Below are 14,322 nucleotides of genomic sequence, written 5' to 3'. Positions count from 1 at the left end.
CTGAGTTCATATACTGTGTGCTGTATGCTGGTTTAAAGAATTAAACTATTCATGAATCTGTCAGGCAGCACAGCTAGTGTTTTGGAGACTATGACTCATCATCACGCATCGATTACTGTAATTCTGTACATTTCACAGGCTCAGTTATCCCGTCTTGCATTACTACAGAACGCACAAAGAAGACGGAGAGAATCACCCCAGTCTTGGTTTCTTTAAAGTGGTTGCTTGCGAAGTGAAGTTTTGTTGATGTGTTTTAAAGCGTTGCATGGCATTTTAAATGTGCTAGATCAAACATGTGTTGTACTGTAATAAGTTGAAAGTATGATTCTCTGACTTGATAGCAGTGTGTCACTGCAACTGGACACCAAGTCTTTGTTTCAGATCAGTATTTACAGGTTTACCAGCTGTCTGCAGTGAGAGATCCACACGCGTGTGTCACGTGACTCCTGCAGACACAGACCCAGCAGCTTACAGCAGAATACAGGCTTGATATCATCCATGAGCTGAGCTGGTAATATATTCACAGACCGATCGCTTCTCTTCATAAGACCTCAATATATCATCACCAGCCACTGGGAGCCTACAACATTTGTGTAACTTTTTCGTAGAGGGGGGTCAACATGGTAATTTTCACCTCAGATTAAGAGGCAGAGTGCAGGAGGATAAAACTGACTTCAGAAAGAGTGCAACATCATAATGTTATTTTACACAGAGACTGCTGGGTCTGTTGGTAAAATCTGTTGACTTCAGCTGTCTTTGTTGCATTGTGTCCCGATGGTGACCATTTAAAAGCTGTAAAAAGCACTTTTCAAGTTTTTTCTCCAGTATTTCAGGCCTGAAGTATTTAAATCTTAGTGCCCCTTCAGATTTTGTATTTTAACAAACTTTCCTTTTCACATCTTAATTTTTAGGGCCCTGTATGTTTGAGTTACAGAGATATAATGTGGCTCAGAGACAAAATGTTTAATGATTAATTAATTTGGTCAGCTCTTCCTTGAACCACAACCTTATCGTGGTGAAGAGGTTTGAGAACCCGAATGATCCAAAGAGGTATTTTATCCGGGGCTATATGCCCCCAGTAGGGTCTCCCACGGCAAACAGGTCCTAGTGTCACGGTTGGTAAACCGTGATCTCGGGTTGTTTACACTTTGTGGTGAATTCTGTGTGTTCCGCGTCTGCACTGATTAGTTGTGGGCGTCTCCGTTAATTGTATCAGCAACAGCTGCCACTCATTACTCATCCACTATATAATGGCTTGTCTCACGTCTTGTGTTTGTGAGATCGTTGTTCTATGTTTGATGTGTTAACCCCCCCGTCTGGCTTCTGTGTAGTTTGCGTTGGATGTCTTTGTTTCCCCAGAACCTCATCCACTCTTCGCACGTTCACTCGGCCACAGACACTTACCTTCGGCTCTATTCCCCGCAGTTCCTGTGCCACTCTCTCCTGCTGCCTCACGCCGTCAACATCCAGATTACTCACCTTCTCTCCACCACCGTCTGGACTTCTCACCGCTACACCATCCCCTCGGAGTATCGCTGTCTCATCGTCATTGTTTGTTTATGTACCATCGCCATATCTTCTCATTAAAACTTTAAACTCGCTATTGTTTCCAGACTATCCTTTCACCAGCCGTCACAGAATGATCTCACCACCATGGAAGCAGCAAGCACCAATACCCTCACCGACTTCATGCACCACAGTGTCAAAAGAATGGATCAGCAGCAGGAGAGTATCTCGAACACCGGACGCGCTGTCCAAGCGCTGGTGGCACAGGTGTCCGAGCTCACCCAGCAGATCCATCAGCTCACGTCTCCCACTGTGCCCATCGCAAATTAGCGTTGGAGGAGTGACGCCACCGGTTAGAGGGTTCAGGGGTTCCCTTTATTGTTTGGACTGATCACAAGAATTTAGAATACATTAGAACTGCCAAAAGACTAAATTCCAGGCAGGCTCGGTGGGCACTTTTTTTCGGTCGTTTTGAATTTACCCTATCGTACCGCCGGGTTCCAAAAATGTCAAACTCGATTCTTTGTCACGTCTTTTTGATCCCTCCGCCCGTCTCGTTACTCCCGAGTGTATTTTGCCTGAGAAATTAGTGGTCTCAGCACTCGTATGGGAGGTCGAGTCGAAGGTCAAGACGGCCTTAGAAGGGGTAACGCCTCTGTCCGGTTGCCCACCGAACCGCTTATTTGTGCCGGAAGAGTTAAGGTCCGAAGTTGTCCAGTGGGGTCATTGTTCCAACATGGCTTGTCACCCAGGGATAAGTAGAACTAATGGGTTGGTTAGATAACAATTCTGGTGGCCACGTATGGCTCGCGATGTCCGCGATTTTGTTTTGGCTTGTTCAGTTTGCGCCAGTGGTAAGTCATCTAACCGACCTCCTGATGGGCTCCTTCAACCGCTGTCTGTCCCTTCGAGACCCTGGTCACATATCGCTCTAGATTTTGTCACCGCCCTCCCGCCCTCTAATGGCATGACAGTCGTTTTGACTGTAGTGGACCGGTTCTCGAAGGCGGCACATTTCATTCCCTTGCCCAAATTACCGACAGCCAAGGAGACAGCGGTCACTGTCTTAGATCACGTCTTTCGGCTTCATGGCCTCCCGGTAGACGTGGTTTCAGACAGGGGATCTCAGTTTATATCCAAATTTTGGAAAGAGTTTTGCAAATTATTAGGAGCGTCAGTTAGCTTGTCGTCGGGTCATCATCCCCAAAGCAACGGACAATCTGAGCGAGCCAACCAAGATTTAGAGAGGATGTTGAGATGTTTGGTCTCCAAGAATCCTTCTTCCTGGAGTCAACAACTCTCTATGGTGGAGTACGCCCACAATTCGTTGCCAGTGTCAGCTACGGGCCTCTCTCCGTTTCAGTGTAGGGTACCAGCCACCAGCGTTTCCCAGTCTGGAATCTGAAGTCGCGGTCCCCTCCGCTCACGCATTTGTCCAGAGGTGCCACCGCACCTGAAACAGAGCCCGTGAGACTCTGCTCCGGGTGAGGGAGCGCACTAAGGCCAAGGCCTTTCTACCAGTAACATTTCATTGCGATCCGTTTCTAATAAATTAGCTCCCAAATTTATCGGCCTGTTCACTATCACCAAAATCATTAGTCCGGTGACAGTCCGCCTCAAACTACCTCCTGCGTACAAGAGGATACACCCCGCCTTTCATGTGTCCAAAATTAAACCCGTGTTTTATGCACATATTAATCCGCCTACTCCGGTTCCCCCGCCGCCGCGTCTCGTAGATGGGGAAACGACATATTCGGTTAATCGCATTCTGGACTAGAGACGGAGGGGACGAGGATTCCAGTATCTGGTGGACTGGGAAGGTTATGGTCCGGAGGAGAGGAGTTGGGTACCTGCTAGGGACATATTGGATCACTCCCTTATTGATGAATTTAATCAGCAGGTAAGCCCTTCTGGGAACTCCAGGAGGAGTTCTTAGAGGCGGGGTACTGTCATGGTTGGTAAACCGTGATCTCGGGTTGTTTACACTTTGTGGTGAATTCTGTGTGTTCCGCGTCTGCACTGATTAGTTGTGGGCGTCTCCGTTAATTGTATCAGCAACAGCTGCCACTCATTACTCATCCACTATATAATGGCTTGTCTCACGTCTTGTGTTTGTGAGATCGTTGTTCTATGTTTGATGTGTTAACCCCCCCGTCTGGCTTCTGTGTAGTTTGCGTTGGATGTCTTTGTTTCCCCAGAACCTCATCCACTCTTCGCACGTTCACTCGGCCACAGACACTTACCTTCGGCTCTATTCCCCGCAGTTCCTGTGCCACTCTCTCCTGCTGCCTCACGCCGTCAACATCCAGATTACTCACCTTCTCTCCACCACCGTCTGGACTTCTCACCGCTACACCATCCCCTCGGAGTATCGCTGTCTCATCGTCATTGTTTGTTTATGTACCATCGCCATATCTTCTCATTAAAACTTTAAACTCGCTATTGTTTCCAGACTATCCTTTCACCAGCCGTCACACCTAGGTGACGGGTCAGACTAAGAGCGGTCCAATAGCCCTTTATGAATCATCAAAAAAAAAGGACCATGACATCACCCGGCATGGCACAGCCGAGGCAGGCCCAGAGGATCGCCATGTGTTGGAGTTTACCACAGTGAATGAAAGGGTCGCTTCCCTGCGCCTTCAGATTGGGGATAGGTCTCTCACTGTCATTTGCTGAAGAAGATGGATGGATGGATGGATGGATGGATGGATAATTTGGTCAAAAAACAAATGTGTCACTTTTCATTAAGCTAAAATGTATTGTACTTAAAGAACAATGTCTGAAGAAAAAGTAATGTTGAAAGTAGAAATGTGTGTCCCTGCAACACAAAAGCAGTCATCAGTAACACAGATATATTTGTAGAAATAGATAACAATAAGTGAAAGTCGTGACATTTGCCAAGTAGGGTAGCCCATACTCGGAATTGGTGCTCTGCATTTAACCCATCCAAGTGCACACACACACAGCAGTGAACACACACACACTGTGAACACACACACACACTGTGAACACACACCCGGAGCAGTGGGCAGCTATATACAGGTGCTGGTCATATAATTAGAATATCATCAAAAAGTTGATTTATTTCACTAATTCCATTCAAAAAGTGAAACTTCTATATTATATTCATTCATTATACACAGACTGATTTTTGCAAATATTTATTTCTTTTCATTTTGATGATTATAACTGACAACTAAGAAAAATCCCAAATTCAGTATGTCATAAAGTATTAACATGAAAAGTATGAGCATGTGCAGCACTCAATACTTAGTTGTGGCTCTTGTGCCTGAATGACTGCAGCAATGCGGCGTGGCATGGAGTGGATCAGTCTGTGGCACTGCTCAGGTGTTATGAGAGACCAGGTTGCTCTGATAGTGGCCTTCAGCTCTTCTGCATTCTTGGGTCTGGCATATCTCATCTCCCTCTTCACAATATACCATAGATTTTCTATGGGGTTAAGGTCAGGTGAGTTTTCTGGCCAATTAAGAACAGGGATACCATGGTCCTTAAACCAGGTACTGGTAGCTTTGGCACTGTGTGCAGGTGCAGAGTCCTGCTGGAAAATGAAATCTGCATCTCCATAAAGTAAGTCAGCAGCAGGAAGCATGAAGTGCTCAAAAAATTCCTGGTATACGGCTGCGTTGACCTTTGACCTCAGAAAACACAGTGGACCAACACCAGCAGATGACTTTGACCCCAAACCATCACTGACTGTGGAAACTTTACACTGGACCTCAATCAACGTGGATTGTGTGCCTCTCCTCTCTTCCTCCACACTCTGGGACCCTGATCTCCAAAGGAAATGAAAAGTTTTCTTTCATCAGAGAACATAACTGTGCACCACTCAGCAGCAGTCCAGTCCTTTCTGAAGACGCTTCTGATGCTGTCTGTTGTCCAAGAGTGTCTTGACACGAGGAATGTGAAGCTGAAACCCATGTCTTGCAGACGTCTGTGTGTAGAGGTTCTTGAAGCACTGGCTCCAGCTGCAGTCCACTCTTTGTGAATCTCCCCCACATTTTTGAATGGGTTTTGTTTCACAATCCTCTCCAGGGTGCAATTATCTCTACTGCTTGTACTATTTTTTTCTACCACATCTTTTACTTCCCTTCACTTCTCTATTAATGTGCTTGGACACAGAGCTCTGTGAACAGTCAGCCTCTTTTGCAAAGACATTTTGTGTCTTGCCCTCCTTGTGCAAGGTGTCAATGGTCATCTTTTGGAAATCCAGCAGTCTTCCCCATGATTGTGTAGCCTACAGAACTAGACTGAGAGACCATTTAAAGGTGTTTTGAGTTAATTAGCTGATTAGAGTGTGGCACCAGGTGTCTTCAATATTGAACCTTTTCACAATATTCACATTTTCTGAGATACTGAATATGGTATTATCATTCGTTGTCAGTTATAATCATCAAAATTAAAAGAAATAAACATTTGAAATATATCAGTCTGTGTGTAATGAATGAATATAATATACAAGTTTCACTTTTTGAATGGAATTAGTGAAATAAATCAACTTTTTGATGATATTCTAATTATATGATCAGCACCTGTATATCCAGCGCGCCGGAGAAACTGGGGGTTCAGTGCCTTGCAAGCACACTTCCGCCATGTGTACTGAGAGAGCAGTGTTCATTCACCCCCCACCAGCACCGGGACTCGAACCGGTGACCTTCTAGTAACTAGTCCAACTCTCTAACCATTAGGCCACAGCTACCCCAACACATTATGAGAAGAAATAAAGGAGAAGATGTCATTAAAAAAATGTCAAGTTATAGTGCTGCAGAGATATCAACCTTAATTAGCATTAGCATTACTAGCCCCTATTTACTATACTAACAATATACTAACAATATTTAATGAGGTTAACTTATAACTCCTTGTGGTTAGTCTGCACGAGATCAACAAGCTTGTTTGCTTTGTGGCCGCTTTAAATACAAAATAAGCATTCGATCTACGTCAGAGCGTCTGAGCGCTCACAAATCTTTCTGCAGCGTCGTGAGCAGAGCGGCAAGAGCGATTTTTGACGCTCTAGACGCCGGCGGTGTGAACGCAGTTAGGCTTCAGCTATGGCTGTTGTGTTGTTGTGAAAGTAGTGGCGGAGCAAATGCCGTTTCTCGTTTGTTACTCTAGAGTAGACCAATTCACTTTATTGAGGCATACTGCCCCCATCTGTTATGGAATGTGGAGTATGACTTGATTTTTTTTGCCAAACATTACAGATGGCACCTTTAAAGATGATTTTTTTGCTCCCTCAGATTCCAGATTTATAATAGTTGTATCTCAGACAAATATTGTCCTCCGAACAAACCACAGATCAATGGAGAGATCATTTATTCAGCTACAGATGATGTATAAATCGCAAATGTACCCTCATGATTATTGCTCTGGGTCACGTCTGTCTCTCTCTCAAACCCTTATTGATGAATTTAATCAGCAGGTAAGCCCTTCTGGGAACTCCAGGAGGAGTTCTTAGAGGCGGGGTACTGTCATGGTTGGTAAACCGTGATCTCGGGTTGTTTACACTTTGTGGTGAATTCTGTGTGTTCCGCGTCTGCACTGATTAGTTGTGGGCGTCTCCGTTAATTGTATCAGCAACAGCTGCCACTCATTACTCATCCACTATATAATGGCTTGTCTCACGTCTTGTGTTTGTGAGATCGTTGTTCTATGTTTGATGTGTTAACCCCCCCGTCTGGCTTCTGTGTAGTTTGCGTTGGATGTCTTTGTTTCCCCAGAACCTCATCCACTCTTCGCACGTTCACTCGGCCACAGACACTTACCTTCGGCTCTATTCCCCGCAGTTCCTGTGCCACTCTCTCCTGCTGCCTCACGCCGTCAACATCCAGATTACTCACCTTCTCTCCACCACCGTCTGGACTTCTCACCGCTACACCATCCCCTCGGAGTATCGCTGTCTCATCGTCATTGTTTGTTTATGTACCATCGCCATATCTTCTCATTAAAACTTTAAACTCGCTATTGTTTCCAGACTATCCTTTCACCAGCCGTCACACCTAGGTGACGGGTCAGACTAAGAGCGGTCCAATAGCCCTTTATGAATCATCAAAAAATAAGGACCATGACATCACCCGGCATGGCACAGCCGAGGCAGGCCCAGAGGATCGCCATGTGTTGGAGTCGCCATGTGTTGGAGTTTACCCCAGTGAATGAAAGGGTCGCTTCCCTGCGCCTTCAGATTGGGGATAGGTCTCTCACTGTCATTTGCTGAAGAAGATGGATGGATGGATGGATGGATGGATGGATAATTTGGTCAAAAAACAAATGTGTCACTTTTCATTAAGCTAAAATGTATTGTACTTAAAGAACAATGTCTGAAGAAAAAGTAATGTTGAAAGTAGAAATGTGTGTCCCTGCAACACAAAAGCAGTCATCAGTAACACAGATATATTTGTAGAAATAGATAACAATAAGTGAAAGTCGTGACATTTGCCAAGTAGGGTAGCCCATACTCGGAATTGGTGCTCTGCATTTAACCCATCCAAGTGCACACACACACAGCAGTGAACACACACACACTGTGAACACACACCCGGAGCAGTGGGCAGCTATATACAGGTGCTGGTCATATAATTAGAATATCATCAAAAAGTTGATTTATTTCACTAATTCCATTCAAAAAGTGAAACTTCTATATTATATTCATTCATTATACACAGACTGATTTTTGCAAATATTTATTTCTTTTCATTTTGATGATTAAAACTGACAACTAAGAAAAATCCCAAATTCAGTATGTCATAAAGTATTAACATGAAAAGTATGAGCATGTGCAGCACTCAATACTTAGTTGTGGCTCTTGTGCCTGAATGACTGCAGCAGTGCGGCGTGGCATGGAGTGGATCAGTCTGTGGCACTGCTCAGGTGTTATGAGAGACCAGGTTGCTCTGATAGTGGCCTTCAGCTCTTCTGCATTCTTGGGTCTGGCATATCTCATCTCCCTCTTCACAATATACCATAGATTTTCTATGGGGTTAAGGTCAGGTGAGTTTTCTGGCCAATTAAGAACAGGGATACCATGGTCCTTAAACCAGGTACTGGTAGCTTTGGCACTGTGTGCAGGTGCAGAGTCCTGCTGGAAAATGAAATCTGCATCTCCATAAAGTAAGTCAGCAGCAGGAAGCATGAAGTGCTCAAAAAATTCCTGGTATACGGCTGCGTTGACCTTTGACCTCAGAAAACACAGTGGACCAACACCAGCAGATGACTTTGACCCCAAACCATCACTGACTGTGGAAACTTTACACTGGACCTCAATCAACGTGGATTGTGTGCCTCTCCTCTCTTCCTCCACACTCTGGGACCCTGATCTCCAAAGGAAATGAAAAGTTTTCTTTCATCAGAGAACATAACTGTGGAGCACTCAGCAGCAGTCCAGTCCTTTCTGAAGACGCTTCTGATGCTGTCTGTTGTCCAAGAGTGTCTTGACACAAGGAATGCGAAGCTGAAACCATGTCTTGCAGACGTCTGTGTGTAGTGGTTCTTGAAGCACTGGCTCCAGCTGCAGTCCACTCTTTGTGAATCTCCCCCACATTTTTGAATGGGTTTTGTTTCACAATCCTCTCCAGGGTGCAATTATCTCTACTGCTTGTACTATTTTTTTCTACCACATCTTTTACTTCCCTTCACTTCTCTATTAATGTGCTTGGACACAGAGCTCTGTGAACAGTCAGCCTCTTTTGCAAAGACATTTTGTGTCTTGCCCTCCTTGTGCAAGGTGTCAATGGTCATCTTTTGGAAATCCAGCAGTCTTCCCCATGATTGTGTAGCCTACAGAACTAGACTGAGAGACCATTTAAAGGTGTTTTGAGTTAATTAGCTGATTAGAGTGTGGCACCAGGTGTCTTCAATATTGAACCTTTTCAGAATATTCACATTTTCTGAGATACTGAATATGGTATTATCATTCGTTGTCAGTTATAATCATCAAAATTAAAAGAAATAAACATTTGAAATATATCAGTCTGTGTGTAATGAATGAATATAATATACAAGTTTCACTTTTTGAATGGAATTAGTGAAATAAATCAACTTTTTGATGATATTCTAATTATATGATCAGCACCTGTATATCCAGCGCGCCGGAGAAACTGGGGGTTCAGTGCCTTGCAAGCACACTTCCGCCATGTGTACTGAGAGAGCAGTGTTCATTCACCCCCCACCAGCACCGGGACTCGAACCGGTGACCTTCTAGTAACTAGTCCAGCTCTCTAACCATTAGGCCACAGCTACCCCAACACATTATGAGAAGAAATAAAGGAGAAGATGTCATTAAAAAAATGTCAAGTTATAGTGCTGCAGAGATATCAACCTTAATTAGCATTAGCATTACTAGCCCCGGCCCGACAGGTGTTGTAATACCAGTTTCGGCCATGGGAGGCGGTATGTGGTCAACATAACCACCAGCCAACCTGCAATACACGAATAACTCGCAGGGCTTACCTGAACCTGATGTCAATCGTGTGGAAAGTACAGCCCACTACTTTCAGTTCAGGGAAGAGAGCGGAAGGATAGCTGAAGCCCTTGGCAAGAGACCAACACCCGCTACAGGGAAACAACCGCGCTCGGAATCACAAATCAAATCCGATAAGAATACCAGAGTAAACATTGGCACTGCTTTTAATCGCTGGAGACAACTGATGGACCTGAAAGAAATGAGGTTTGACTCCGAACTTGCAAGTTAGATGCTGTTAGTATTTCGCTAGAAGTTTGTTTTATATGTTTGTGTATTTGTTTTCGGGAAGTTATAACATAGAAATGTATCGAAGGCTGTTCGATAAACGTGCTAATGTTAGCGATGGCTAACCGTAGCTGCGTTTGATAATTAGCTAGCTATAACTTAACGTTACCCATTTTATTATATAGGGCTGTGCATGTCTTTACTCATGTACATATCATCAGTAAAGACGCTCCTGTAATCAGGAGTATATCTCCAGCACGTGTGTTCAGATCAGGATTGCCAGGTTTTCACAACAAATCCTGCCCAGTTGCTTCTCAAAACTAGTCCAATCTCGCTTCCAGAAGGTTCCCTGATAAAACATTGCTTCCCGGGGTTAAAATATAGGTTTTTTAGCAGGGTTGCCTTGGTATAATTCGTATTTTAGGGGCTAAATATCACGTTATTTGTATTGGGGTCGCTGTGACCAGCGGACATGAAAAACAACCACCACAGACTTGGCAACACTGGTTGGCATTTACTACACAGAGCCGTAATTCACTGACAATCTACACAACATCGATGTTAAAATCGCAGGCGATTCTTTGTAGATTTTGAAAGCGATTCTGTGTTAGTTGTCGGTAGACTACGGCTCTGTGTAGTAACTGCCGCTCCACCTGAACCAGTGTTGCCAAGTCTGCGGTTGTTTTTCATGTCCGCGGTTTGAAGCAATCCCAATACCAATAACGTGATATTTAGCCCCTAAAATGCTAATTTTACCAGGGAAACCCTTCCCAAAAATTTATATTTTAACCCCGGGAAGCAATTTTTATCAGGGAACCTCCCGGAAACGCGATTGGGCTAATTTTGGACTAGTTTTAAGAAGCAACTGGGCAGGATTTGTTGTGAAAACCTGGCAACCCTGATCTGAATGCACATGCTGGAGATATACTTCTAAATACAGGAGCATCTTTACTGATGAGAGGTGCATGAAAATCGCATTCGATTTTTTGCACAGCCCTATGTATCATAACTAACCTGCTCTGTCTAGTCTGTTGGTCTCCGTGTCCTCTTTGCTTCGTGGTTTTTCTGTGCGTGAAAAAATTGATGTGTGGCGTGAAAGCGTGTGAAAAGAGTCAATTGCGTGTGTCTCACGGTGAATGCTTGAGAGTTGGCACATTAGTTCCCAAGCAGAATAAAGGACAGGTTGATTATTGCTGTTTAGCGTTTGTATTAATCTATGATGTGTCCCTGTTTGCCTACAGGGACATAAAAAAATAAATTAAAAGTGATACGTGGACCAAGGTGTCTGAGATTGTTCATTTTAAGTAAAGGATCCTAATATTTCATCCACAACAATATTTAATGAGGTTAACTTATAACTCCTTGTGGTTAGTCTGCACGAGATCAACAAGCTTGTTTGCTTTGTGGCCGCTTTAAATACAAAATAAGCATTCGATCTACGTTAGAGCGTCTGAGCGCTCACAAATCTTTCTGCAGCGTCGTGAGCAGAGCGGCAAGAGCGATGTTTGACGCTCTAGACGCCGGCGGTGTGAACGCACAGTTAGGCTTCAGCTATGGCTGTAGTGTTGTTGTGAAGGTAGGGGCGGAGCATAGAGACTATGCCGTTTCTCGTTTGTTACTCTAGAGTAGACCAATTCACTTTATTGAGGCATACTGCCCCCATCTGTTATGGAATGTGGAGTATGACTTGATTTTTTTTGCCAAACATTACAGATGGCACCTTTAAAGATGATTTTTTTGCTCCCTCAGATTCCAGATTTATAATAGTTGTATCTCAGACAAATATTGTCCTCCGAACAAACCACAGATCAATGGAGAGATCATTTATTCAGCTACAGATGATGTATAAATCGCAAATGTACCCTCATGATTATTGCTCTGGGTCACGTCTGTCTCTCTCTCAACACGCCTGAGTGCTTGAAATATATTTTTTCTGAAGTCTGTGTTTCATGTGTGAGAAACCTTCAGTGTCTCCCAGTCTGAGCTATAGCAGTGATTCTGACAAATATGCCCCAGCAGATACTACTTCATCTATGACTGCTTCATGTTATTACAATTAAAAAATATTCTAACACTTAATCCTCGAGTTACAGGCCTGCAAACTTGAAAAGTGCTTTTTCCCATTATTGAACATTCACTGGAATATAATGCAACAAAGACTGCTAAAGTCAACAGATTTAACGAACCTAATGATTTGCTCAGTCTTGTCCTCCTGTAATCTGGCTCTGAATCTCAGGTGAAAACTGAAAACTATCATCATTTGACTCTCCTCTACGAAACAGTGGATTACTCAGACACATACATACATCCATGACATTTGATCTTTTGTCTTTCCTCACTATACATTTTTATCTTTCTTCAGAAGAAATACTGACAAAATGAGAAGTGTGAGCCGGGGGAGTCTGTGAGATATGGTTTATTTGACAGAATGACTCTGTAGTGAGGAGATGTGCATCAGACGTCGTGTGGAGCTTCAGTGATGTGAAAGCCATGTTGTAATACTGCTTGATAGATGCTGATGTACAGAGACACAGTCTTCATTCTGGGCAGAACGTGAGAGCCAGTGAACTGGTCTCGGCTCAGAGACTCCTTCTCTTCCAGCGAGCGCATGTGGTTTATGAAGGTCAGAGCGAAACCATAACAGCACGAGCCAAACTCCCTCTCCTCAGCAAACCTGCAGAACAAGCACCATCACATCTGACCTCCTGACAGGGATGAAGATGACCAGCAGCACTGAGACCTGAGACTGTGACCGTACCGCTCTGGAGCCCACTGAGGAAGAGAAGAGAAGCGCTCCAGCTCCGTGTCCCATGATTCCCTGCGCTCCGGTGTCCTCTCAGAGCCCAGCTGCACACACACACAGCGCTCCCAGCCACACTCGTCTCTCCGGACGCCTGACAGCGTGTAGTTATAGACCAGACCTACACACACACACACACACACACACTGAGCAGAGATCACACACACACACAAACACACACTGAGCAGTGATCACACACACACACACACTCACACACACACACACACACACACACACTGAGCAGAGATCACACACACACACACACACTGAGCAGTGATCACACACACACACACACACACTGAGCAGCGATCACACACACACATACTCACACTCACACACACACACACACACACACTGAGCAGAGATCACACACACACACACACACACACACACACACACACACACACACACAAACACACACACTGAGCAGTGATCACACACACACACACACACTCACACACACACACTGAGCAGTGATCAAACACACACACACACACACACACACACACACACACTCACATACACACACTGAGCAGCGATCACACACACACACACACACACACACACACACACACTGAGCAGTGATCACACACACACATACACACACACACACAGGTGTGCTCTACCTGCTGAATCTGACAGCCCCACATGGATCTCTGTGTCATGCCATTCCCTGCAGAACAAACACAGCATTAACACACACACACACACACACACACACACACACACACTGATCATTATAACTTAGGGTGTAATGCTTTTCTGCTCATCAAAGCTGCATTTTTAAAGTAGAAAATACATTAATATTCTAAAATATTATTTCAGTTTAAAACAGCAAAAATACAGTAAAAACTTTAGTCTACTGTAAATCATCTGTTTTCTGTGTGAATCTGTGTTAAAGTGTGATGTATTTCTGTATTTTCAGCATCATTCCTCCAGTCTTCAGTGTCACATGATCTTCAGAAATCAGAATAATATGATGATTTACTGCTCGAGAAACATTCCTGATTATTATCAATATTTCTGGAAACCGATACATTTTATTTTTCAGGATACACACAAAGTTCAGAAAGGCAGTATTTACTGAAATATAAATCTTTTGTCAGATTATAAATGTCTTTTAGCTCAGTTGAATGCGTCATACTGAATCAATGTTTGGTGCACGAGCTCACGCGAGATGTGCCGGTCCGCGCGCACACGCGATCAGGAGCGCGCAGGGGACCGTGTGTCCACTCCTGAAGGGACAGGGCAGCGCCACAGGAGCGTCCAGGAGCCCAAACCTGACCCTCTGCTGACACACTGGACACTGCAGCTC

General features: G+C 44.3%; 1 protein-coding gene across 1 annotated transcript in view; it reads right to left on the bottom strand.

Moving 5' to 3' along the window:
- Nucleotides 1-12,588: 12,588 nt before the first annotated feature.
- Nucleotides 12,589-14,322, bottom strand: part of mkrn2os.1 (MKRN2 opposite strand, tandem duplicate 1) — a 1,937-nt gene continuing 203 nt past the window's right edge. The window contains exons 1-4 of the mRNA XM_026240732.1: nucleotides 14,180-14,322; nucleotides 13,634-13,680; nucleotides 12,966-13,128; nucleotides 12,589-12,881 (exon numbers count right to left, since the gene is read on the bottom strand). The exon at nucleotides 14,180-14,322 is cut by the window's right edge and continues 203 nt beyond it. Coding sequence (XP_026096517.1) covers nucleotides 12,662-12,881; nucleotides 12,966-13,128; nucleotides 13,634-13,680; nucleotides 14,180-14,322 — 573 coding nt within the window. The 3' untranslated portion in view covers nucleotides 12,589-12,661. The remainder of the gene's footprint in view (nucleotides 12,882-12,965; nucleotides 13,129-13,633; nucleotides 13,681-14,179) is intronic.

This window comes from Carassius auratus, linkage group LG36F (genome assembly GCF_003368295.1).
Source record: "Carassius auratus strain Wakin linkage group LG36F, ASM336829v1, whole genome shotgun sequence".
Lineage (NCBI taxonomy): Eukaryota > Metazoa > Chordata > Actinopteri > Cypriniformes > Cyprinidae > Carassius > Carassius auratus.
This window is presented reverse-complemented; position numbering and strand designations above follow the sequence as displayed.